Source organism: Colius striatus, unplaced genomic scaffold, assembly GCF_028858725.1.
Source record: "Colius striatus isolate bColStr4 unplaced genomic scaffold, bColStr4.1.hap1 scaffold_38, whole genome shotgun sequence".
NCBI classification, from domain to species: domain Eukaryota; kingdom Metazoa; phylum Chordata; class Aves; order Coliiformes; family Coliidae; genus Colius; species Colius striatus.
Genome location: NW_026908522.1, coordinates 79,316 through 103,592, shown reverse-complemented (window position 1 = coordinate 103,592; position 24,277 = coordinate 79,316). Strand labels below are relative to the sequence as shown.

The window sequence follows — 24,277 nt, the reverse complement described above, 5'->3', positions numbered from 1 at the left end:
GGGCTCCTCTGGGCACTTCTCCACCCCTGTGCCTTTTGCACAGAGCTCTTTGCCACCGAAGGGTCTCACCTCCGCATCCTCCGAGTCCTCGACCTCCTCTTCTACCAGCGGATGAAGAAGGAGAGCCTGCTGTCCAGGGAAGAGCTGGCACTCCTCTTCCCCAACCTCCCTGACCTGATAGAAATCCACAGTAAGCCTCTTCCCACTCAGCTCCTGCTCTCACCTGGAAATAGCCCCGTGCAGTGGGAGCAGAGGGTGGCCCACGTGGCCTCACAGCTTCCTGGGGCTCCTGCACGGTCACACACCTCAGCATCACCCTGTCTCGCCACTCCAGCTTCTCCCTTTCCCTCTCCTGGGAGTGATCCAAAGCACGTTGGGTTGGTTTTGTTTCTGGGCTCTGCCTGGTCTGTTCCAGCCCTTGGTGTAGCATGCTTTCAGGACACACTTCTGGTGTCACACTCCTTGACACGCTGCATCCACCATGGCAGCAATCGAAGCCCATCGTCTCTCAGCCTCTCCTGCCTGCACCCACACAGGAGAGCTGGCAGGGACCCTCTGGGGCAAGCAGCTCAGCTCTTGCACAGATGAGTGGTGGGTGGCTCAGGGGCTCCTTTCACACTGAGGCCTGTCTCTCACATCCTCTCTCAGATTCTCTCTCTGAATCCATGAAGAAGCTCCGGGAAGAAGGACCAATCATCAAAGAAATCGGGGATCTCATGCTGTCTCGGGTAAGGAGTGGGAGAGCCCCTGGGGTCCAATGTCTTTAAGGGGAGGTGGAGGTGACCCCACTGTTGTGCCACTGGCTGTGGCTGTGCCAAGGTTTAGGAGACTCAAGGCCAGGTCTGGGGGGTGCCTGAGCCTGCTTCTCCCCTGCACCCCTCCAGTTCGATGGCATGGCCAAAGAGGAAATCCAGCAGGTGGCTGCTGACTTCTGCTCTTACCAATCCATCGCCCTGGAGCTGATCAAAACCAAGCAGCGCAAGGAGACCCGCTTCCAGATCTTCATGCAGGTCCGTCCTTCTCCTGGGCCTTTCCTTGCCCCACTGTTCCTCTGCCTTCTCCCAATCCCACTTTGGGGCTTTTCTGCCTCCTCCCTCCACCCCAGGAAGCAGAGAGCAACCCGCAGTGCCGGCGCCTGCAACTCAAGGACTTGATCATCTCTGAAATGCAGCGTCTGACCAAGTACCCGCTGCTGCTGGAGAACATCATTAAGCACACCGAGGGTAGGGGCTGGGGGGACACAGGGGGCTCGTCCCCAGGTTCTCTGGGCTGTGTGTTCCCATCCCCAGCATACCCTTTGCCTGGCAGGAGATGATCTCTGTCTACCATGAGACTTTTGCCTCTCTCCATCCAGGGCAAAAACCCAGGGCACTGGGGTGCAGAAAGAGCTGAGCCAGGGGGGGTCCTGGGGCTGGGAAAGGTTCTTGTCAGCAGGGAGCTCTGGGCTGGTGGCACTATTTGCCTGGGATGTGGCTGGGACAGGGAGCTGTCTGCTTGTGGCACTGTCTGCCTGGGATGTGGCTGTGACAGGCAGCTCTGTGCTTGTGGCACTGTCTGCCTGGGATGTGGCTGTGACAGGCAGCTCTGTGCTTGTGGCACTGTCTGCCTGGGATGTGGCTGGGACAGGGAGCTCTGTGCTTGTGGCACTGTCTGCCTGGGATGTGGCTGTGACAGGCAGCTCTGTGCTTGTGGCACTATCTGCCTGGGATGTGGCTGGGACAGGGAGCTCTGGGCTTGTGGCACTGTCTGCCTGGGATGTGGCTGGGACAGGGAGCTCTGTGCTTGTGGCACTGTCTGCCTGGGATGTGGCTGGGACAGGGAGCTCTGTGCTTGTGGCACTGTCTGCCTGGGACTGGCTGGGACAGGGAGCTCTGTGCTTGTGGCACTATCTGCCTGGGGTTGGCTGGGACAGGCAGCTCTGTGCTTGTGGCACTATCTGCCTGGGATGTGGCTGTGAGAGGCAGCTCTGTGCTTGTGGCACTGTCTGCCTGGGATGTGGCTGGGACAGGCAGCTCTGTGCTTGTGGCACTATCTGCCTGGGATGTGGCTGGGACAGGGAGCTCTGGGCTTGTGGCACTGTCTGCCTGGGATGTGGCTGGGACAGGCAGCTCTGTGCTTGTGGCACTGTCTGCCTGGGATGTGGCTGGGACAGGGAGCTCTGTGCTTGTGGCACTATCTGCCTGGGATGTGGCTGGGACAGGCAGCTCTGTGCTTGTGGCACTATCTGCCTGGGATGTGGCTGGGACAGGCAGCTCTGTGCTTGTGGCACTGTCTGCCTGGGATGTGGCTGGGACAGGCAGCTCTGGGCTTGTGGCACTGTCTGCCTGGGATGTGGCTGGGACAGGGAGCTCTGGGCTTGTGGCACTGTCTGCCTGGGATGTGGCTGGGACAGGGAGCTCTGTGCTTGTGGCACTATCTGCCTGGGATGTGGCTGGGACAGGGAGCTCTGTGCTTGTGGCACTGTCTGCCTGGGATGTGGCTGGGACAGGGAGCTCTGTGCTTGTGGCACTGTCTGCCTGGGATGTGGCTGGGACAGGGAGCTCTGGGCTTGTGGCACTGTCTGCCTGGGATGTGGCTGGGACAGGGAGCTCTGTGCTTGTGGCACTGTCTGCCTGGGATGTGGCTGGGACAGGGAGCTCTGGGCTTGTGGCACTGTCTGCCTGGGATGTGGCTGGGACAGGGAGCTCTGTGCTTGTGGCACTATCTGCCTGGGATGTGGCTGGGACAGGGAGCTCTGTGCTTGTGGCACTATCTGCCTGGGATGTGGCTGGGACAGGGAGCTCTGTGCTTGTGGCACTATCTGCCTGGGATGTGGCTGGGACAGGCAGCTCTGTGCTTGTGGCACTGTCTGCCTGGGATGTGGCTGGGACAGGCAGCTCTGTGCTTGTGGCACTGTCTGCCTGGGATGTGGCTGGAAACAGGGACAGCCTCATGCAGCACCCTCTGGGTGCTGTGATGCCTGCTGACCCTCCCCCTCACCTCTCTGCCCGTGCCAGCGGGCACCTCGGAGCACGACAAGCTGTGCCGAGCCCGGGACCAGTGCCGGGACATCCTGAGGCACGTGAACGAGGCCGTGAAGCGAGCGGAGAACCGGCACCGGCTGGAGGGCTACCAGAAGCGCCTGGATGCCACCTCACTGGAGAGGACCAGCAACCCCCTGGCTGCTGAGTTCAAGGTAGCCCCAGCTTCCAGGCAGTGAGAGGGGGTGCTGGGGGTCTGGCCAGCCCGTGTTCCCCATCACTCTTGGCTTCCTGCAGAGCCTGGACCTCACCTCCCGCTGCATGATCCACGAGGGGCCACTCAGCTGGCGCATCAGCAAGGACAAGACTGTGGGTATGGACCTTCCCCACCACCCAGGACCCAGGAGTGCTGGGAGACTTGTCCCTGCGTCTTCAGCATCCCCTAGGACATGGGCACTTCACCCCAGCCGCCTTACAGGGACTCTCTGAACCCCCCACATCTGACAGGCCATTGTCCCTCCTGGCTGCAAGGAGGAAAGTTCCTCCTGGCTTGTAAGTGCATCTCCAGCTGAGCCTCCACTTTCTGTCTCCTGCCTCAGACCTGCATGTGCTGCTCCTCGAGGACCTCTTGGTGCTGCTGCAGAAGCAGGACGAGAAACTGGTGCTCAAGTGCCACAGCAAAACTGCACTGGGCTCTTCAGACAACAAACAGACCTTCAGCCCTGTCCTCAAGCTCAACTCGGTGCTCATCCGTTCCGTGGCCACAGGTAGGCAGAAAGGCCATGGGGAAGCCAGGAGGGCTGGAACTGAGGAATCCCCCTTGTTCCTTGAGCTGTGTGTCCCGTGCTGGTGGCAGCTGGGCCAGTGGGGTGACTGAAAGCACTTGCCACACTCTCACTTTGCTCATCACCTGCTGCAGATAAACGAGCCCTCTTCATCATCTGCACGTCAGAGCTGGGACCCCAGATCTACGAGCTGGTGGCACTGACGTCCTCGGAGAAGAACACGTAAGGCTGAGTGGGACAGGGCCTGGCAGCCATGGGCAGTGCCTGCCTGGGCAGGGGCTTCTCGGGGGGCAGCAGCCCCAGCTGACGAGGGGCTCTTGGCCTGGCAGGTGGATGGAGCTGCTGGAAGAGGCAGTGCAGAGGGCCACAAGGAATGTCACCTTCCCCTCCCCGCGCCGGACACCGGAGCCCACCCGTGTGGCACCCTCTGGGTGAGCAGCCAGGCCCTGCCTGGGAGCCAGGGCCATGCTAGTGGGTGCTGGGGGGTGAGGCCATGGCCCGTTGGGATGGGGTCACTGGGGACCTGGGGGTGGCTGCAGGGGCACCTGGCACCTTGTGAGGGGGCTTGGGCTGTGTCTGCCCTCGGGTTGGTGCAACCCCCGAGTCCATGGTTCCTGCCTCTTGCCTAACACCCCTCTCTGTCCTTGCAGCCTGGGGCTACAGGACCCCCACATCTCCCCCCTCCTCTCCCGAGGTGCCAGCTCTGGAGCAGAGGCCGAGGACTGCTCAGGTGAGCTCCCCTCAAGCCCTGGCTGATGCTCACTGTGTGGCTGTCGGAGCCAGGATGTGGCTCTGAGCCCTTCCCCTCCCTTCTCCCCACAGCAAACGACAGTCCCAGCACACTCCTGGGCAGGGAGAAGCCTCCGGCGCAGCTGGAAGAGGCGACGGGCAGCGAGGCAGAGGAAGAGGAGGAGGAGCTGCCCACAGCCCACCTGCCCACAGAGGCCAGGGAGGAGGGGGCTGACCCCCTCCCAGCCGAGCACAGGGCCAGGACCCCCCAGTGCCTGGCGCTCCCGGGGGCTGTTGGTGTGGAGGGTCTGGCAGAGGCAGCGCTGGAGGATGGTGAGTGCTGCGGGGGGCTGCAGTGGGGAGGCTCCACTGCCACGGCAGCCTCTTCTCAGGGCAGCTGAAGCCCAAATCTGCCTCTTTCTTCCCACACACACACTTCTCCACGTCCCCTGCCAGTGGAGAACCTGCGGCTCCTCATCCTCCGGAGGCTCCTGGGCTGTCGGGACGTGGAGCCTGAGGACGACCTGACGCCCACGCCGTCGGTCATGGCGGGTGCCGGCCCGGCCTGGGGCTCGGCCTCGGCGCTCACCAGCCAGGACTCGGCTTCCCAGGAGGAGCCAGCGGAGCCCTCCCACGCTGCTGAGGTCACAGAGACACAGAGGGGCCAGGAGGACACGGACAGGACAGCGCAGGAGGAACCCAGCAGCTACAAAGTCGTCCGAAAAGGTAGAGGGGTGACAGCGAGGGTCTTCAACGGGGAGGGTGAGGGGCAGTGGGGACCCTTCTCCTCTCCCTCCCCTGGCCCTCACTGGGACTCGGGGTCTGCTCCCTGCCTGCCTGAGCTTTGCTGGGTTGGGGCTGGGGGCTTGTGGAGGCCAAGAGGTACAGGGGAAACCCCCTCTGCCCCATGTTGGTGCTGGTGGTGGGTGCTGGTGGTGGGTTCTGGCGGTGGGGTGTTGGCATGTGCTGGTGGTGGGGTGCTGGTGGTGGGTGCTACTGGTGGGGTGTTGGCATGTGCTGGTGGTGGGTTCTGGTGGTGGGTGCTGCTGGTGGGGTGTTGGCATGTGCTGCTGGTGGGTGCTGCTGGTGGGTGCTGCTGGTGGGTGCTGCTGGTGGGTGCTGCTGATGGGGTGTTGGCATGTGCTGGTGGTGGGTTCTGGTGGTGGGTGTCAGTGGCAAGTGCTGGTGGTGGGTGCCGGTGTCGGGGTGCCAGTGTTGCTATCGGGGTGCCGGTGTCGCTATCGGGGTGCCGGTGTCGGGGTGCCGGTGTCGGGGTGCCGGTGTCGGGGTGCCGGTGTCGCTATCGGGGTGCCGGTGTCGCTGTCGGGGTGCCGGTGTTGCTATCGGGGTGCCGGTGTCGCTATCGGGGTGCCGGTGTCGGGGTGCCGGTGTTGCTATCGGGGTGCCGGTGTTGCTATCGGGGTGCCGGTGTCGCTGTCGGGGTGCCGGTGTCGCTATCGGGGTGCCGGTGTTGCTATCGGGGTGCCGGTGTCGCTATCGGGGTGCCGGTGTCGGGGTGCCGGTGTTGCTATCGGGGTGCCGGTGTTGCTATCGGGGTGCCGGTGTCGCTGTCGGGGTGCCGGTGTTGCTATCGGGGTGCCGGTGTCGCTATCGGGGTCTCACCGCGTCCCTCTCGCCCCGCTCCGCGCGCGCAGCCGCGCCGCAGGGCGCTCCGGAGGCCACGCCCTCTCCCGGCAGCAGCCAATCAGCGCCCGCGCTGCAGGCAGGAGGCGGAGCTCCGGTCGCTGGTAAAGGCCCCGCCCCCAGCCCCCCCCACCCCCCCCAGCCCCTGCAGCCCCCCAGTTCCCCCCCGGTGTCCCCCCGACGGCAGCCCCTGCACACACCGGCTGGAAATGGGGCTGTGGCCGGATCCTGCCGTGAAGGGGCGCAACCTGCCAGCCTCTGCGGGGGAGGGGGGCACGAGCTCGGGCGCCACGAGCCCCCCAGGAGCCACCACAACCCTCCAGGAGCCACCACAACCCCCCAGCAGCCACCACAACACCCCCGGAGCCACCACAACCCCCCAGCAGCCACCACAACCCCCCAGGAGCCACCACAACCCCCCCAGGAGCCACCACAACACCCCAGGAGCCACCACAACCCCCCCGGAGCCACCACAACCCCCTAGCAGCCACCACCGCCTCCCTCGGCAGGTCCCTGTCATGCTAATGCTGCTCATCCCCTCTTCAGGCAACTACTTCTACGTCAGCATGCCCGTGGGACCCCCGCAGCCCCCAGCCCCTGCGCTGCCCCTCCACCCCCCGTGGGGCTCCCCGCAGGAGGCGCCCACCCGCCCAAGACCCGACGAGGGCTCCCCAGCACCCCCAGCTGCCCTCCACGACATGGACCTCATCTTCCACACCATCGAGCAGCTGAGGCTGAAGCTCGACAAGCTGAAAGTGAGTCCCCTCCCCAGCCTGGGGAAAGCCCGGGGCAGGGGTCCCACCATGGGTTCAGGGAGAGGGGCGTGAGGGTCTCAGCCCCAAACCTGCACCCACCACCTCTGACCTGCCCTCCCTTTTCTCCTGGTCGCCCTGCAGGCCGTGGAAGCAGCCCACCAGCAGCTGCTGCAGTCCTTGGGGGGCAGCTCCTCGGCCACTGCCACCCCCCTGGGAGGCTCAGCTCTGGAGATGGACGGGTGGTCCCAGCAGCCCCCCAGCCCCGACGGCGACAGCCCCCTGGCACGTACCCTCAGGAGTCTGCAGGGCCCCACCACCAACACCCCAGGTAAGACCCACCCCCACAAAGTGCTTACACCCCCCTTTCCCCCACACACACTCCCCTTTGCCCCTCACCCCCTTCTCCCCCATCTCTTCCAGGCTCCCGAGCCCCCCTGGCCGAGGACCCCGCTCATGACTCTGACCTTTAGCCACAGTGGGGAGGGGGACATCTCCCCCCAGAGTCCCTCCCAGCCGGGGAGCTGCCCACCAAGCCCCCCACGTGCCCCCCGCCCCGTGCCAGCAGCCACAGGAGCCTCCCCCGTCAAACCACCGCGGTGGGGCTTCAGCTGGAAGGAGGGAGCACGATGCGGCAGGGCCAGCAGCCGGCCCCCCAGCTCCCCCCTCGCATGGCAGCCCCGGCTCAGCCCCCACCCACGCCCACCCGTGCCCCCTCCCCTGGCCGTGAGAGCTGGATCTAGTCTGTATAAATGCACTTTGTTCTGTTCCTCTCCGTGCTGCGGCCCCTCCCCGCTGCCTATAAATATGTACGTACGTGCACCCCCTGTAAATAGCCACCCCCACCCCCCCCAGCCTGCCCAGCGGGGCACAGGGGGCACCGAGGACACCCCAGCCCCGAGTTCCCCTCCCCACAACAATCAGTGACCTGAGGGGCAGCCCAGGAGCTTGAGGCAATCCCAGGAGCTTGGAGCAATCCTAGGAGCTTGGGACACATCCCAGGAGCTTGGGACAGTCCCAGGACCTTGGGGTACATCCCAGGAGATTGGGGCAGTCCCAGGAGCTTGGGACACAACCCTGGAGCTTGGGGCACATCCCAGGAGCTTGGGGCACATCCCAGGAGCTTGGGGCATGTCCCTGGAGTTTGGGACATGTCCCAGGAGCTTGGGACACACCCCAGGAGCTTGGGGCACATCCCAGGAGCTTGGGACACACCCCAGGAGCTTGGGGCACGTCCCAGGAGCTTGGGACACACCCCAGGAGCTTGGAGCAATCCCAGGAGTTTGGGGCAATCCCAGGACCTTGGGACACAACCCTGGAGCTTGGGGCATGTCCCAGGAGCTTGGGACACAACCCTGGAGCTTGGGGCACAACCCAGGAGCTTGGGGAACATCCCAGGAGCTTGGGGCACGTCCCACCTCTGCTCCCCCCATCCCTTTTCCCCCCACCACCCCAGGCCAGTGCTGGGGTGTCTGATATATATATTATATATAATAGAGCCAAGAGTGAGCGGCTGCTGTTCCAACACTGCACAACGCCTTTATTTTCTGCCTTCCCATGGGAAAGGGTTTGGGTTCGGGTTTGGGTTGTAAAGGGGAAGCAGCAGCTTTCTGGGGAGGCTGCTACTCCACCCCCTCCTCCTTGGGGGGTCGGGGGGGCTACAGTGGACTCCTGCTGCTCCTGGGGCTGGGTGAAGGTGGGTGGGAGGGATGTGTTTGTTCCTCTGTGAGGGTTTGTGGGGGGACACAAGGGCTCCTAAGGGGTGTCTCTGGGCTGTGTGAGGTCCCTGGAAGGGGAAAGAGGTGTCTCAGGAGCAGGGGCGTCTCTGTGGAGGGCTACTGGGGTCCTCAAGGGATCACAGTGGAGTTCTCCATAGGCGTCCCAGGGGTTGGGGGCTTCCCTGAGGGGTCCCAAGTGCTGGGGCTGTATGGGGGAGGGGGGAGTTCCTCGTGCCAGAGGGGACCCCACAGGGGCACAGGGGGTCCTGGAGCCAATGGAATCTCCTTGGGGTCACAGATCTGGATCCCTGCAGGGGGGTTCTGATGCCGGGGCCAGGGCTGGGGCCACCTCCCAACCCCCCCCCAGGGACAGGCTCTTCCTGGGGACACCTTTGGACCTCGGCTGGGCCCATCCTTGCCCTTGGCAGCTCCATTTCTGATCCTGTCACGGGGCTCAGCCCTGACTTGGCCCCCAGCCCCTCGCCCAGGTCCCTTCCTCCACTCCCCGGGGCCTCTGGCCCTGACTCCTGCAGCATAACCACGCCTGTGCCCACCCCTGTGCCCAGCCCCAGCTCCTGCTGCATTGCCACCCCTGTGCCCAGCCCCAGCCCTGGCTCCTGCAGCATTCTCACCCTGTGCCCAGCCCCATGCCCATCCTCAGCCCCAGCCCTGGCTCCTGCAGCATCATCACCCCTGTGCCCACCCCTGTGCCCAGCCCCATCCCTGGCTCCTGCAGCATCATCACCCCTGTGCCCAGCCCCAGCCCTGACTCCTGCAGCATCACCACCCCTGTGCCCACCCTCAGCCCCGTCCCTGGCTCCTGCAGCATCGTCACCCTGTGCCCACCCCTGTGCCCAGCCCCAGCCCTGGCTCCTGCAGCATCATCACCCCTGTGCTCACCCCTGTGCCCAGCCCCAGCTCTGGCTCCTGCAGCATCATCACCCCTGTGCCCAGCCCTGTGCCCATCCCCAGCCCCAGCCCTGGCTCCTGCAGCATCACCACCTTGTGCCCAGCCCCAGCCCCAGCCCTGGCTCCTGCAGCATTGTCGCCCCTGTGCCCACCCCTGTGCCCAGCCCCAGCCCTGACTCCTGCAGCATCACCACCCCTGTGCCCACCCTCAGCCCCAGCCCTGGCTCCTGCAGCATCACCACCCCTGTGCCCACCCTCAGCCCCAGCCCTGACTCCTGCAGCATCACCACCCCTGTGCCCACCCTCAGCCCCAGCCCTGGCTCCTGCAGCATCACCACCCCTGTGCCCACCCCTGTGCCCAGCCCTGGCTCCTGCAGCATCGTCACCCTGTGCCCAGCCCCGTGCCCAGCCCCATCCCTGGCTCCTGCCGCATCGTCACCCTGTGGCCAGCCCTGTGCCCACCCTCAGCCCCAGCCCTGGCTCCTGCAGCATCACCACCCCTGTGCCCACCCTCAGCCCCAGCCCTGGCTCCTGCAGCATCACCACCCCTGTGCCCACCCCTGTGCCCAGCCCTGGCTCCTGCAGCATTGCCACCCTGTGCTCACCCCTGTGCCCAGCCCTGGCTCCTGCAGCATCACCACCCCTGTGCTCACCCCTGTGCCCAGCCCCAGCTCTGGCTCCTGCAGCATCATCACCCCTGTGCCCAGCCCTGTGCCCATCCCCAGCCCCAGCCCTGGCTCCTGCTGCATCGCCACCCTGTGCCCACCCCTGTGCCCAGCCCTGGCTCCTGCAGCATCATCACCCCTGTGCCCACCCCTGTGCCCAGCGCCAGCCCTGCCCCGGGGTCCCTGCTCCCCGGGAGCCTCAGCGGCCCTTCCTGCGCTGGGGCGGGGACGGCGGCTGGGGCCGGCCGGGCGGGATGTCGTAGTGGCTCGGGACGTGGCTGTTCTTGGGGGAGTCGTAGTGGCCCTGGGGGGCTGCAGGGGTCCCGGCTTCAGCCCCCTCGGGGCAACTCTCTGCAGGGACAAGAGGAGGCTGCGAGGGGCCCCGTGTGCCGTCATCCACCCTCCCTCCCGGGGCAATGCCAGCCCCGCCACCGGGCTCTGTGCCCTCCCTCACCCCTCACCCAGCAGCGCCGGGTGCTGGCACCGCGTTGCCCACCCCGTCCCCGCCCCGCTCCCCTCTGAGGGCTCGGCAGGGCTGTGTGCCCCTGCCCCCGCCGTACCCTCCTGAGGCGGCTCCTCCAGGAGCCCGATCTCTGCGTAGGACATTTCCCTCTGCACTGGGGATTTCATCTCCATGTAGCTGCCCTCCAGGGCTCTGGCGAGGGCAGGGGGCAGCTCCTTGATGGTGGCATAAGGGTTCTCGCTGGCCAGGGAGCTGCTGCTGGCCCCCAGCCCGTCCGAGGGGGAACCTGGGGGAAGAAGGAGTTGGGGGAGGGGAGATGCCCGCAGCAGGGAGCACGCAGAGAGGGAGAAGCTGTGTTCCAGGCAAGCCCCAGCGGGACCCCAGCACATTCCTGCCTCTTCCCCATCCTAACCCCTCCCTGTCCCTGCCTTCTCCCCATCCCACCCTGTCCCAGCGCTTCCCCAGGCTGTAGCTGTAGCTCTGGTCTGGTTGCCCCCATGTAACAGGGCAGCTTTGGGGGTCTCCCATCCTCCACCCCCTCACAGCTCTACCCAACCCACCCAGCCCCTTCCCACTGGATCCTGAGCAGGGAAGGGATCCAAGTTTCCACCCCCCCTCCCTCCACTGGCCAAGGTCACTCCTCCTCCCCTCCCCAGCCTTACCCCTGTGGCCCAGGGTGGGTGCCCCGAGGTGCTTCCAGTCCGGGGGCAACGTGGCGTTGCCTTCAGGGCCACGGGGTCTCTCCACGCCGGGGAAGAGCTGGGTGCCGGGCACCTGGGACCCAAAGAAGGGCTGGGCTGGGCCATGAGGCTCCTGGCAGCGGTGCTGGGCCACACCAAGGTGTAACCATGCAGCAGCACACTGTGCCGTGGCTCCCCCCGTGCCCTGGCTCCCCCTGTGCCATGGCTCCCCCCATGCCGTGGCTCCCCTCGTGCCCTGGCTCCCCCTGTGCCATGGCTCCCCCCATGCCGTGGCTCCCCCTGTGCCGTGGCTCCCCCATGCCGTGGCTCCCCCCATGCCGTGGCTCCCCCCATGCCGTGGCTCCCCCTGTGCCGTGGCTCCCCCCGTGCCGTGGCTCCCCCCATGCCGTGGCTCCCCCATGCCGTGGCTCCCCCTGTGCCGTGGCTCCCCCCGTGCCGTGGCTCCCCCCATGCCGTGGCTCCCCCCGTGCCGTGGCTCCCCCCGTGCCGTGGCTCCCCCCATGCCGTGGCTCCCCCCGTGCCGTGGCTCCCCCCATGCCGTGGCTCCCCCCGTGCCGTGGCTCCCCCTGTGCTGTGGCTCCCCCTGTGCCGTGGCTCCCCCTGTGCTGTGGCTCCCCCTGTGCCATGGCTCCCCCCGTGCCATGGCTCCCCCTGTGCCGTGGCTCCCCCAGTACCGTGGCTCCCCCCGTGCCGTGGCTCCCCCTGTGCCGTGGCTCCCCCTGTGCCGTGGCTCCCCCTGTGCTGTGGCTCCCCCTGTGCCGTGGCTGCCCCTGTGCCGTGGCTCCCCCAGTGCCGTGGCTCCCCCCGTGCCGTGGCTCCCCCTGTGCCGTGGCTCCCCCAGTGCCGTGGCTCCCCCCGTGCCGTGGCTCCCCCTGTGCCGTGGCTCCCCCCGTGCCGTGGCTCCCCCTGTGCCGTGGCTCCCCCATGCCGTGGCTCCCCCTGTGCTGTGGCTCCCCCCGTGCCGTGGCTCCCCCCGTGCCGTGGCTCCCCCCGTGCCGTGGCTCCCCCTGTGCTGTGGCTCCCCCTGTGCCGTGGCTCCCCCTGTGCTGTGGCTCCCCCTGTGCCATGGCTCCCCCCGTGCCATGGCTCCCCCTGTGCTGTGGCTCCCCCAGTACCGTGGCTCCCCCCGTGCCGTGGCTCCCCCTGTGCCGTGGCTCCCCCTGTGCCGTGGCTCCCCCTGTGCTGTGGCTCCCCCTGTGCCGTGGCTGCCCCTGTGCCGTGGCTCCCCCAGTGCCGTGGCTCCCCCCGTGCCGTGGCTCCCCCTGTGCTGTGGCTCCCCCAGTGCCGTGGCTCCCCCCGTGCCGTGGCTCCCCCTGTGCCGTGGCTCCCCCCGTGCCGTGGCTCCCCCTGTGCCGTGGCTCCCCCATGCCGTGGCTCCCCCTGTGCTGTGGCTCCCCCCGTGCCGTGGCTCCCCCCGTGCCGTGGCTCCCCCTGTGCCGTGGCTCCCCCTGTGCTGTGGCTCCCCCTGTGCCGTGGCTGCCCCTGTGCCGTGGCTCCCCCAGTGCCGTGGCTCCCCCCGTGCCGTGGCTCCCCCTGTGCTGTGGCTCCCCCAGTGCCGTGGCTCCCCCCGTGCCGTGGCTCCCCCTGTGCCGTGGCTCCCCCCGTGCCGTGGCTCCCCCTGTGCCGTGGCTCCCCCATGCCGTGGCTCCCCCTGTGCTGTGGCTCCCCCCGTGCCGTGGCTCCCCCCGTGCCGTGGCTCCCCCTGTGCCGTGGCTCCCCCTGTGCTGTGGCTCCCCCTGTGCCGTGGCTGCCCCTGTGCCGTGGCTCCCCCCGTGCCGTGGCTCCCCCCGTGCCGTGGCTCCCCCATGCCGTGGCTCCCCCTGTGCTGTGGCTCCCCCCGTGCCGTGGCTCCCTTGTGCCGTGGCTCCCCTGTGCTGTGGCTCCCCCGTGCCGTGGCTCCCCCCGTGCCGTGGCTCCCCCTGTGCCGTGGCTCCCCCTGTGCCGTGGCTCCCCCATGCCGTGGCTCCCCCTGTGCTGTGGCTCCCCCCGTGCCGTGGCTCCCTTGTGCCGTGGCTCCCCTGTGCTGTGGCTCCCCCATGCCGTGGCTCCCCCCGTGCCGTGGCTCCCCCCGTGCCGTGGCTCCCCCTGTGCCGTGGCTCCCCTGTGCTGTGGCTCCCCCTGTGCCGTGGCTCCCCTGTGCTGTGGCTCCCCCTGTGCCGTGGCTCCCCTGTGCTGTGGCTCCCCCTGTGCCATGGCTCCCTTGTGCCGTGGCTCCCCTGTGCTGTGGCTCCCCCATGCCGTGGCTCCACCTGTACTGTGGCTCCCGCTGTGCCGTGGCTCCCCCAGTGCCGTGGCTCCCCCGTGCCACGCCGTGCCGTACCTTGAGGGAACTGGCCCTGTCCTGGGCGCTGGTGCCCGGTCCCGTGCACTGGGACAGCGTGTGGTAGCTGGGGTTGGAGTAGTAGTGCGTGTGGTGGCTCAGTGGCACATCTGAGGGGACAAGGGGTCAGCCTGGCACCGTGGGGACGCTCAGGCTGGGGCCACGTCCCCCTGCCAGGCTCACCGGGCACCACGTAGTCAGAGGTGTCCGTCTGTCCCGCCGTGTAGGCCACGGCCAGGTGCCGGCTCTCCTTCCCCCTCCAGCGGTGACGGTAGCACAGGGCCACAGCCACCATGGCCACCAGCAGCACTGCCAGGGCCACGAGGCTGAGCACCACCCCCAGCGAGCTGTGTGCTGCTGGCGGGGCTGGCACGATGGTGTAGGGCTGCTCGGGGGTCCCTGGGAGGGGAGGGGATGGGGTTTGAAGGGTCCAAGGTGTTCAGGGGGAGCCCAGGACCCCGGAGGGATCCCCCCTTCCCCCACTCACCAGCCTCACAGTGGGGCCCGATCCTGCCCGGGGTGCAGGGGCACGTCCCGCTGACGGGGTGGCACGTGGCGTTGTGGAGGCAGCGGCAGCGCTGGGCACACTGGGGCCCGAAGGTGCCAGGGGGACAGGCTGGGGGCAGAGGGGCTGAAGGAGCCAGAGCCACACTGCCCAGGACCAAAGGGCTCCAGATAGGGGCCATGGAGCACCATCCTGCCTGGCACCATGTACCTGCATACAGCCCTATAGTGCCCAGGGCCATACAGCCCCATACTGGCACCCTCCAGCCCCACAGTGTAACCATACAGCCCTATAGTGCCCAGGGCCATACAGCCCCATACTGGAATCATACAGCCCTATAGTGCCCAGGGCCATACAGCTCCATATTGGACCATACAGCCCTATAGTGCCCAGGGCCATACAGCCCCATACTGGAATCATACAGCCCTATAGTGCCCAGGGCCATACAGCTCCATATTGGACCATACAGCCCTATAGTGCCCAGGGCCATACAGCCCCATACTAGCACCCTCCAGCCCCACAGAGTAACCATACAGCCCTATAGTGCCCAGGGCCACACAGCTCCATACTGGCACCCTCCAGCCCCACAGTGTAACCATACAGCTCCATACTGGCACCATACAGCCCTATAGTGCCCAGGGCCATACAGCTCCATACAGCCCCATACTGGAATCATACAGCCCTATAGTGCCCAGGGCCATACAGCTCCATACAGCCCCATGCTGGAATCATACAGCCCCATAGTGCCCAGGGCCATACAACTCCATATTGGACCATACAGCCCTATAGTGCCCAGGGCCATACAGATCCATACTGGCACCATACAGCCCTATAATGCCCAGTGGCCAAGGCCATGCAGCTCCATACTGGCACCCTACAGCCCCATACTGGAATCATACAGCCCCACAGTGTCCAGGGCCATACAAGTCCATACCGACACCCTACAGCTCCACAGTGCCCAGGGCCATACAGCTCCATACTGGCACCCTACAGCCCCACAGTGCCCAGGGCCATACAGCCCCATACTGGCACCCTACAGCTTCACAGTGCCCAGGGCCATACAGGTCCATATGGACCATACAGCTCTATAGTGCTCAGGTCTCACAGTACCCAGGGCCATACAGCTCCATACTGGCACCCTACAGCTCTATAGTGCCCAGGGCCATACAGGTCTCCCCCACCACCACCCCAGGACCCCCGGGAGGGTGCAGCCCCGTGGAGGGGGGTGAGAGGAGGTGTCCCCGTGCCAGGCTCTACCTTCTCCGCAGAGCGGCCCCGTCCAGCCAGCCGGGCAGCTGCAGGTCCCCTCGCCGGGGTGGCACGTTCCCCCGTGCTGGCACAGGCAGGGCTGGGCACAGGCATCCCCCCACGAGTCGGGGGCACAGGCTGGGGGAGACGGGGTGAGGGAGAAGGAATGAGCTCAGCCCTGACCCCCACTGCCCCCTCCCCGGCTGCCCCGACCCCTACTTACGCTGGGAGCAGCGGGGGCCGCGCCAGCCCGGGGCGCAGAGGCAGGAGCCGTTGGCAGGGTGGCAGGAGCCGCCGTTGGCACAGGAGCAGCTCAGGGAGCAGCGCTTGCCGTAGCGCCCGGGCGGGCAGGCTGCGGCCAGACGAGCCCCGTCGGACTCAGCACGGCTGATGGGCAGCAGCAGCCCACGATTTGGGGCACGGGGATGGGGATGGGGATGGGGATGAGGAGGATGGGGATGGGGATGGGGATGAGGAGGATGGGGATGGGGATGGGGATGGGGATGGGGATGGGGATGGGGATGGGGATGGGGATGAGGATGGGGATGGGGATGGGGACGGAGACGGGGATATGGATGGGGATGGGGATATGGATGAGGATGGGGATGGAGATGGGGACGGGGATGGGGATGGACGAGGGGAGGTCACTCACGGCGCTGGCAGGTGGGGCCGCGGTAGCCCGGGGCACAGACACAGGAGCCGTCCTGGGGCGAGCAAGTGCCCCCGTTGCGGCAGGAGCAGGGACTGACGCAGCCCCGGCCCCAGAAACCGTGCGGGCAGCTCTGCTTGCACTGCGGCCCTGCGAGGAGGAGGAGGAGGAGGAGGAGGAGGAGGAGGGGTGAAGGCGAAGGGTGCCAGTGAGGCCCCATCCCCTCCGTACCTGTCCAGCCGGGCAGGCAGCGGCACTCTCCGGTGCCCGGGTCGCAGCCGTCGGCGTGGGCGCATTCGCAGCGCTGCGCGCAGCCCGCCCCGAACGTCCCGTTCTGGAGCACGGGACAGACCGGGGAAGGGGTGACGGGTCAGCGCTGCGGACGGTGGCAGCGGGGGCAGCGGGGCGGGCAGGCGCGGGACTCACCGGGCACGGCAGCAGGCAGCGGGGGCTCCGCCAGCCCGGGGGGCAGCGGCACGTCCCGCCCTGGGGCTCGCAGGCAGCTCCGTGGGCGCAGTCGCAGCTCCGGTTGCAGCCGGGACCCCAAGTGCCGGCGGGACACGGCACCGAGCAGTCGGCTCCGTGCCAGCCTGGCGGGTGAGGGGATATCAGGGTGGGCGCGGGGGGATGGGGACACCCCGAAACCTGGCCTGCACCCACCTTCCTTGCAGAGGCAGGAGCCGTCGATGGGGGAGCAGGCGAGGGCGTGCTGGCAGGCGCAGTGCCCCGAGCAGTTGGCCCCGAAGGTGTCGGGGGGGCACAGGGAGGAGCAGTGCTCGTCCTGGGGTGTGGGAGGGGGGTTTCAGGACAGTCAGGACCCGCACCAAGGGCTGGAGAAGGGACCCAGCAGTCTGGGGACACCTCCCTGCCTCGGTATCCCGGTGACCCCAAAACCCCATCCCTCCCGTGGGGACACCCAGTTGGCCCCAATGCTGAGATGCCCTCCTCCCTCCCAGGGGATGCCCAGCCCCAAAACTGCCCCCCCAGATAACAAAACTCCCAACCCATCCCCAAGGATGCCCAGACAACATCCCCCCCCAACCCTCATGCTCCCCTAGAACCACCCAGACCTCCCCCCTCAGGACCACCCTAGGGATGCCCAGCCCCCCTCATGCCACACAGGCAGCCCTGGGACCCCCAGCCCTGCTCTGTATGTGTGTCCCTCCCAGTTCCCCACACCGTGTAGCCAGGGGGGCAATGGCAGCGTCCAGTGGTCCCATCACAAGCCCCCCCATGGAGGCAGAGGCAGGTTTGCAGGCAGCCGGCCCCGAAGGAGCCAGGGGGACACGTCTCGTTGCAGAAGAGCCCGGCCCAGCCTGGGTGACAGATGCACTCCCCAAGCAACGGGTGACAGCTGGGGGAGAGGGGGAGAGGACTCACTCAGCACCCCAGTGCTCCCAGTATGGGGCACTGGGAACCATCTGAAGGGGCTTTGCAAATGGCAGGGCACAAAGCATTGAGGGGGGGGGGATTAACCTGTTCCTGGCCACCGAGCCGGGAAGGTGCAGAGGCAAAGGAGAAGGTGCTGGGGAAGGGGATGGTGGGAGTTGAGGAGGCTGGGGGGATGTGAAGGTGGTGGACAAGGATGCTGGGGGTAAGTGAGGGTGTTGGGAGGGAGGTGAGGGTGCTAGGGAGAGTGTGAGGATGTTGTGGGGCACTGGGGCAGGCTGAGCCCCACCTCTGGCTGTGCTGGGGGTGGCAGAGGCAGGGGCTCTGGCAGTGGGGGCCGTAGAGGCCGGGCTGGCACTGGCGCTCCTGGCAGCGGCTGCCCTGGAAGCCAGCCTCGCACAGGCAGCCCCCGTCCACATGGAAACAGTGCCCCCCGTTGGCACAGTCACAGCTCTCCTGGCAGTCCTGCCCATACCTCCCCACGGGGCACCTCTCCCGGCACCTGCACCGGGCACAAAGGGGGGTGACACAGCCCCAGCAGAAGCCGAGGTGGCTCCTGGGCCACCCCCATCCACCTCAAGCTGAGGCCGAGCAGCTCGTCACATGCCAGGCTGTGCCTTTGTCCCCATGTCCCTCCACCAGCCATCCCTGGTACCCTGCCCCTCTGTGTCCTCACCCCGTGCACCCCCATCTGTCCCCAGCCCCATTGACCCCCATCCCAAAATGCCCTTTCTGTCCTCCCCTGGCCCCCATCCCGTTGTCCTCCCCACCTCTCTGCCCCCATCCCTTTGCTCCACCGTGCCCAGCCCCCCCTCACTGCTCTCCGGTGAATCCAGGGGCACACTGGCACTGCCCCCCGCGGGGGTCACAGTGGCCCCCATTGTGGCAGCGACACTCGCCCTGGCAGCCGGGGCCGAAGCGTCCGGACGGGCACGGCACGGAGCAGATCTCCCCCTGCAAAGGACAGCCAGGGTTGGCAGGGGAAACCGAGGCACACACCACACCGACATGGCAGCAGGAGGGGCTTGCAGCCCACCTACCATCCATCCATGGGGGCAGACGCAGGTGCCAGTGCCTTGAGGGTGGCAGATGCCCCCGTTCTGGCAGGGGCAGGGGCTGTCGCAGCCTGTGCCCTCGGGACAGGGCACCTCGCAGCTGCAGGCAGGGAGAGAGATGAGCAGGAGCCCAGCTTGGGGTTGCCAAGGTGGGGTCACGAGGAGCCCCCTACTCACAGGGGTCCAGCCAGCCCCGGGGGGCAGAGGCAGGCGCCGGTGGAGGCGTTGCAGGGCGCCTGGTGGTGGCAGGGGCAGGGCAGGCGGCAGCCTTGGCCGTAGGTGCCAGGCGGGCACGGCTGCTGGCACACGGGGTCGGCAAAGCCGGGGGGGCAGGAGCAGGCCCCGCTCAGGGGGTCGCAGGGGGCTCCGTGGTGGCAGCTGCAGCGGCGCCCGCAGCCTGGCCCCCACGACTGCTCATCACAATCTGCGTGGGGAGAGACCACCAGAACCCCCCCATCCCGTTCACAACCATCCCCATCCCAACCCACATCCATCCCCATCCCAACCCACATCCATCCCCATCACAACCCACATCCATCCCCATCCCAACCCACATCCATCCCCATCACAACCCACATCCATCCCCATCCCGTTCACATCCATTCCCATCCCAACCCATATCCATCCCATTCATATCCCAACCCACATCCATCCCGTTCACATCCATCCCCATCCCCATCCCAACCCACATCTATTCCCATCCCAACCCACATCCATCCTCATCCCAATCCACATCCATTCCCATCCCAACCCATATCCATCCCATTCATATCCCAACCCATATCCATCCCATTCTCCATCTCCATTCTATATTCATTCACATCCCAATTCCATTCCCATCCATCCCTCCCCACTCTATCTCCATCCCCATCTCGTTCCAGTCTCTCCCCATCCCCATCCCATCCCCATTCCCTATCCATTCTGTCTCTATTCTCTTTTCCATATCACATCCACATCCTTCTTCATCCTTATCCCACCTTCATCCCCATTCCATGTGTATCCCATCCCCTTCTCCATCCCCATTCCATCCCATCTTATCTTCATCCACATCCCAGTTCCATTCCCATCCCCTCCTCCCCATCCTACCTCCATGCCTATCCCATCCCATTCTCTCCAAATCCCATTCCCTGTCTCCATTCTCTTCTCCATCCCAGTCTCATCTATATCACATCCCCATCCTTCCACATCCCTATCCCATCTCCACCCCCATCCCATGTGTATCCCACCCCATTCTCTATCCCCATCATCTTCCCTTCCATGTCTCCACCCAAATCTCCTCCATACCCATCTCCATCCCAATCCCGTCTCCATTCCATCCTCATCCCCATCCCCATCCCCATCCCCTCCCAGGCCATTCCATCCCAGGGAAACCCACTGCCCCATGCTGCCACCCCCACCTGGGAGTCCCCCACTCCATGTTCCCAGCCCCCAGCCCCCATCCCTCACCGCTGGAGCAGTCGCTGCCCCTCCAGCCCGGCTCACACTGGCAGAGCTCAGGAGCCACACACCGGCCGTGGACACACTCCTGGGTGCAGCGTGCTGAGGGGACAAGGTTTGGGGAGGGGAGGGTGAGGCTGAGCCAGGACACAACCCCCGAGACCCTTCTCCCACCCCACTCGCCCCACTCACGGACACAAGTGTCCCGGCTCTCGTAGTAGCCCTGGCAGCACTGGTAGCGGCGCCGGTAGTCGGTGCGGACGCTCTGCCGGTACTCGGTGCGGTACACGATCCTGAGCCACCCAGCACCATCAGCCCCCTGCCAGCCCCCCAGGGCCCTGGGGCAGCCCCCCTCCAGCCCCCCATGGCCCTGGGGACAGCCCTTCTCCAGCCCCCCATGGCTTTGGGGACAGCCCCCCTCCAGCCCCCCATGGCCTTTGGGACACCTTGCAGTGGGACAGCCCCCCTCCAGCCCCTCCTGGCTTTGGGGACAGCTCCCTTCCAGCCCCCCATGACCCTGGGGACAGCCCCCCTCCAGCTTCCCATAGGCCTGGGGACATCCTGCAGTGGGATAGTCCCCCTCCAGCCCCCCATGGCTTTGAGGACAGCCCCCCTCCAGCCCCCCATGGCTTTGGGGACAGTCTCCTTCCAGCCCCCCATAGCCCTGCGGACACCTTGCAGTGAGACAGTCCCCCTCCAGCCTCCCATAGCCCTGAGGCAGCCCCCCTCCAGCCCCTCATGGCCTTTGGGACACCTTGCAGTAGGACAGCCCCCCTCCAGCCCCTCATGGCTTTAGGGACAGCCCCCCTCCAGTCCCCCATGGCCCTGGGGACAACCTGCAGTGGGACAGTCCCCCTCTAACCCCCATAGCCCTGGGGCAGCCCCCCTCCAGCCTCCCATGGCACTGGGGACAGCCCCCCTCCAGCCCCCCATAGTCCTGGGGACATCCCCCCTCCAGCCTCCCATGGCTTTGGGGATACCCTGCAGTGGGACAGTCCCTCTCCAACCCCCATAGCCCTGGGGCAGCCCCCCTCCAGCCCCCCATGGCTTTGGGAACACCCTGCATTGGGACAGTCCCTCTCCAACCTCCATAGCCCTGGAGCAGCCCCCCTCCCACCCCCATAGCCCTGGGGCAGCCCCCCTCCAGCCCCCCATGGCCCTGGGGACAGCCCCCCCTCCAGCCCCCCCTGGCCCTGGGGACAACCTGCAGTGGGACAGCCCCCCTCCAACCCCCATAGCCCTGGGGCAGCCCCCCTCCAGCCCCCCATGGCCCTGGGGACAACCTGCAGTGGGGCAGCCCCCCTCCCACCCCCATAGCCCTGGGGCAGCCTCCCTCCAACCCCCATAGCCCTGGGGCAGCCCCCCTCCAGCCCCCCATGGCCCTGGGGACAGCCCCCCCTCCAGCCCCCCCTGGCCCTGGGGACAACCTGCAGTGGGACAGCCCCCCTCCCACCCCCATAGCCCTGGGGCAGCCTCCCTCCAACCCCCATAGCCCTGGGGCAGCCCACCTCCAGCCTCCCATAGCCCTGGGGCAGCTCCCCTCCAGTCCCCCATAGCCCTGGGGCAGCCCCCTCCAGTCCCCCATAGCCCTGGGGCAGCTCCCCTCCAGTCCCCCATAGCCCTGGGACAGCCCTCCTCCAGCCCCCCATGGCTTTGGGGACACCCTGCATTGGGACAGTCCCTCTCCAACCCCCGTAGCCCTGGGGCAGCCCCCTCCAGCCCCCCATGGCCCTGGGGACAGCGCTGGTGCCACCTTTGCTGCGGGCAGGGCAGGGGGGAGCCCAGCAGCCCAGGACAGGGCTCTGTGGAGGGCACAACGTGAGGTTTGGTGTAAGATTCCTTCACCGCCGCTGTGAAGCTGTGCAAGGAGAGGTTGTGGAGTGACAGCGGGTCCTGGAGGGTCCCAGCACCAGCACTCCCCGCTCCCTCCCCCTCCCCAGTCCTACCTCTCCCAGTAGCTGCAGACATTGGGGTCACTGGGGCGGAGGGCAGCCAGGAGGCCGACGTGCACGGCCAGCGCCGCGGCCCTCAGCACCATCCTGCACGGGGAGACAATGGCTTTGCCCTCTGCCTCGCTGCATTCCCAGCTCCACACCCCCCGCCCCCGGCCCCGGCCCCGGCGCAGGATTCGGGCTGCAGTTGCATTCCTCTGTGCGCAGGAGCAGCCCCAAGCCCAGCCCCTGCCGCTCCCCCAGCCCAGGGGAAACTGAGGCAGCCTGGGTGGCCCCGCACAGCCCCATCCCAGCACCCTGACACAACCCGGGGGCCGCATCCTGGCATCAGCACAACGTCTTCCCCCACAGCCCATCCCATCACGGGATGCTGCCGGGGTGCTGGGCTGGGCTTTGGCCCGGAGCCGCATGGCCCCGTCTCAATCCGGTTTGGTGTTTATTCCCCGCTGTGTTTCCCGGAGCCGTCGGCTTCTTGCTCAACTCAGCGAGGGTCTGGCTGTGGCGAGGCGGCTCCGGGCTCAGCGCCAGCCAAGGGCCGGGGGTGAGGCTGGGCAAGGAGCCCCTCGAGCCCCCGGAGCCGTGTTTACCGGGCCGCGTGTTTTAGGGCTCAGCAGCGGCGTGTCGGGGAGGAAACAGAGGTTTCCTGGTGGCCACAGCTGGATTTACGGCCCCTTCCGCACCTCTCTGGCCGTGGCACAGCCCAAAGCTGCCGCCCCATGGCAGCCCCTCGACGTCTCGGCTTCCCCCTGGCCAGGGCTCGGGACACGGTTTTGGGGGGGGGGGAGGGAGGGAGAAACCCACTTTCTAGTGGAAAAACCATTTAGTGGGAAAGTTTCCTCCCCGTTTCCCTTCGGCTCCCAGCGGTGAGGAATTAATTGCTCATTCGCAGGCGAAACTCCCTCCCCTGGATCCTCCCGGTGGGCAGAGCCGGCAGGATCCCCCCCAGCCCTCCCCATGGCCCCCCCCAGCCCTCCCCATCCCCTGCTCCAGCACTGGGGGGCGGAGCAGTCCCAGCGCTGGGAGATGCTGGCAGGAAAAGCGAGGAGTCATCAAAAACTGCCGTGGGACCCCATCGTGGGGGGCCGGCGGCGGGGAAGAGCCCCGCAGGGTTGCTGCAGTGACAAGAGACCCCCCCCAAAAGTCAGTGCTGCCCACCCCATGGGTGCCCCCCCCCCGCCTTCCCAGCGTCACGGGGAGCATCGCCCACGGGTGCGTGTGTCCGAGGTGAGGCCAGGGGACCAAGGGACCAATCCTGCCCCGTCCTTGGGAGGGACACGCGGCTGGGTTCCCCGCCCCGGAGCCACTATCGCTGCCCCAGCGCTTCCTCCGCAGCCCCGAGGGCTGACGCGTTTCCTCCGGGGGAGCTGCGAACCCGCCGGGATGCGGCTGGCTGAGGGTGATGAGGATGAAGGTCAGGGGCAGGGGCAGCAACGGGGTCACCGTGGGGTGTCGCAGCACCGCTCCGCTCCACATCTGCCACCAACCCCCCCGCCAGCAGCCGCGGGCACCCCACACGTCCCCAAACCCCCCTCCCACCGCGCTGAGCACCCTCCATCCCTCCGGCAGCACCCCGGCAGGACACAACCCCCCCCCCAAACCCACCCCCGGGACCTCGGGGCGCCCCGGGCAGGGACCGGCGACACTCACCTGGCTGGGGGGGCTGCGGGGGGCTCGGGCGGGCTGCCGCGGGCCCCCTCGGGGGTGACCCCGCCGGTGGGCTCGGGCGGCCGGGACGAGCGGCGCGGGGACGGTCGGAAGCGGAGGGAGGGCGGGAGCCGAGCTCAGGAAGTTTGGACTCGGAGCCGACAACGGAAAAGGGAAAAAAATCATTAGAGAAAAAAAAAAAAAGAAGGGTTGGTGTGGAGGGATTGTTGGGTTTGGTTTTTTTTTCTTTTCTGGCCAGAAACCGGTGGATTTGGGAAAAACAACATCGGCGGGGCCGCGTGCGCACGGCGCTGGGGCGGGACGGGCTCCGGGGGGCAGCCCCTCACCGGGAGGGTGTCCTGTCCCCGTCCCCCCCCACATACACACCCCCTGTTCCCTGGGAGGGTCTGTAGGGCTCTGGGACCCCGTGGGCTGCGGGTCCAGCCCCCCGTGGCTGTGACATCGGGGCTCTGTGCCCACCCCTGGCTTCACATCCCCGCAGGAACCCAGCTGGTGATGGCACCCGTGGGTGCAGGTCTGGATGCAGGGTGTCCCACAGGGCCAAGGGCTGCTGCTCTGGTGCTGTGAGGGACAGCGGGGACAGGGGACAGTCCTTTGGCTTCGCAGCAGCAGCTGGTGGCAGCGTCTGCAGAGCCCGGGATCTCACATGTATCATCCCCCATCCTGGGCACATGTGTCCCAGGATCCCTGTGCCCCAGACACACATCCCCCCAGGATCCCTGTGCCCCAGG

The 24,277-nt window shown here is 67.0% G+C and overlaps 2 protein-coding genes across 7 annotated transcripts in view; one reads left to right on the top strand and one right to left on the bottom strand.

Moving 5' to 3' along the window:
* Positions 1 to 8,405, top strand: part of ARHGEF11 (Rho guanine nucleotide exchange factor 11) — a 29,088-nt gene extending 20,683 nt beyond the window's left edge. For 2 of the 3 annotated variants that reach the window (XM_062019987.1, XM_062019986.1), the window contains exons 26-41: positions 44 to 190; positions 649 to 728; positions 885 to 1,010; positions 1,106 to 1,223; positions 2,997 to 3,175; positions 3,258 to 3,333; positions 3,560 to 3,727; positions 3,880 to 3,967; positions 4,075 to 4,176; positions 4,396 to 4,475; positions 4,568 to 4,807; positions 4,931 to 5,200; positions 6,130 to 6,222; positions 6,665 to 6,873; positions 7,015 to 7,201; positions 7,294 to 8,405. In XM_062019987.1, the coding sequence (XP_061875971.1) occupies positions 44 to 190; positions 649 to 728; positions 885 to 1,010; positions 1,106 to 1,223; positions 2,997 to 3,175; positions 3,258 to 3,333; positions 3,560 to 3,727; positions 3,880 to 3,967; positions 4,075 to 4,176; positions 4,396 to 4,475; positions 4,568 to 4,807; positions 4,931 to 5,200; positions 6,130 to 6,222; positions 6,665 to 6,873; positions 7,015 to 7,201; positions 7,294 to 7,343 (2,213 nt within the window). In that variant the 3' untranslated portion in view covers positions 7,344 to 8,405. The remainder of the gene's footprint in view (positions 1 to 43; positions 191 to 648; positions 729 to 884; positions 1,011 to 1,105; positions 1,224 to 2,996; positions 3,176 to 3,257; positions 3,334 to 3,559; positions 3,728 to 3,879; positions 3,968 to 4,074; positions 4,177 to 4,395; positions 4,476 to 4,567; positions 4,808 to 4,930; positions 5,201 to 6,129; positions 6,223 to 6,664; positions 6,874 to 7,014; positions 7,202 to 7,293) is intronic. The other variant, XM_062019988.1, reaches the window with a different exon arrangement.
* On the bottom strand, positions 8,385 to 23,632 carry PEAR1 (platelet endothelial aggregation receptor 1). Of its 4 annotated transcripts, XM_062019990.1 has the most exons (23): positions 23,529 to 23,632; positions 21,876 to 21,968; positions 21,683 to 21,787; positions 20,122 to 20,222; positions 19,939 to 20,031; positions 18,670 to 18,916; positions 18,478 to 18,592; positions 18,255 to 18,391; positions 17,727 to 17,939; positions 17,228 to 17,402; positions 16,709 to 16,829; positions 16,475 to 16,638; positions 16,280 to 16,382; positions 16,052 to 16,198; positions 15,623 to 15,751; positions 15,409 to 15,537; positions 14,134 to 14,262; positions 13,830 to 14,045; positions 13,647 to 13,756; positions 11,288 to 11,399; positions 10,723 to 10,911; positions 10,312 to 10,513; positions 8,385 to 8,656 (listed from the first exon to the last, which is right to left on the bottom strand). In XM_062019990.1, exons 2-22 carry the CDS (start codon positions 21,965 to 21,967, stop codon positions 10,362 to 10,364), a joined length of 2,979 nt encoding a protein of 992 aa, XP_061875974.1. In that variant the 5' UTR covers position 21,968; positions 23,529 to 23,632; the 3' UTR covers positions 8,385 to 8,656; positions 10,312 to 10,361. The 4 variants fall into 4 exon arrangements, with proteins under 4 accessions (XP_061875974.1, XP_061875973.1, XP_061875975.1 ...); XM_062019989.1 differs by having other exon boundaries at positions 16,052 to 16,382; XM_062019991.1 differs by lacking the exon at positions 17,727 to 17,939 and having other exon boundaries at positions 16,052 to 16,382.
* Between the last annotated feature and the right edge of the window lie 645 nt (positions 23,633 to 24,277).

Bases quoted from the DNA above. Each gene is read 5' to 3' on its own strand.
- PEAR1 (XM_062019989.1), bottom strand. From the start codon at position 21,967: ATGGTGCTGAGGGCCGCGGCGCTGGCCGTGCACGTCGGCCTCCTGGCT. The intron at 15,752-16,051 runs GTGAGTGACCTC...GTCTGGCCGCAG, and splicing joins CGGCCCCACCTGCCAGCGCC to CCTGCCCGCCCGGGCGCTAC. The intron at 15,538-15,622 runs GTAAGTAGGGGT...CGTCTCCCCCAG, and splicing joins CGGCCCCCGCTGCTCCCAGC to CCTGTGCCCCCGACTCGTGG.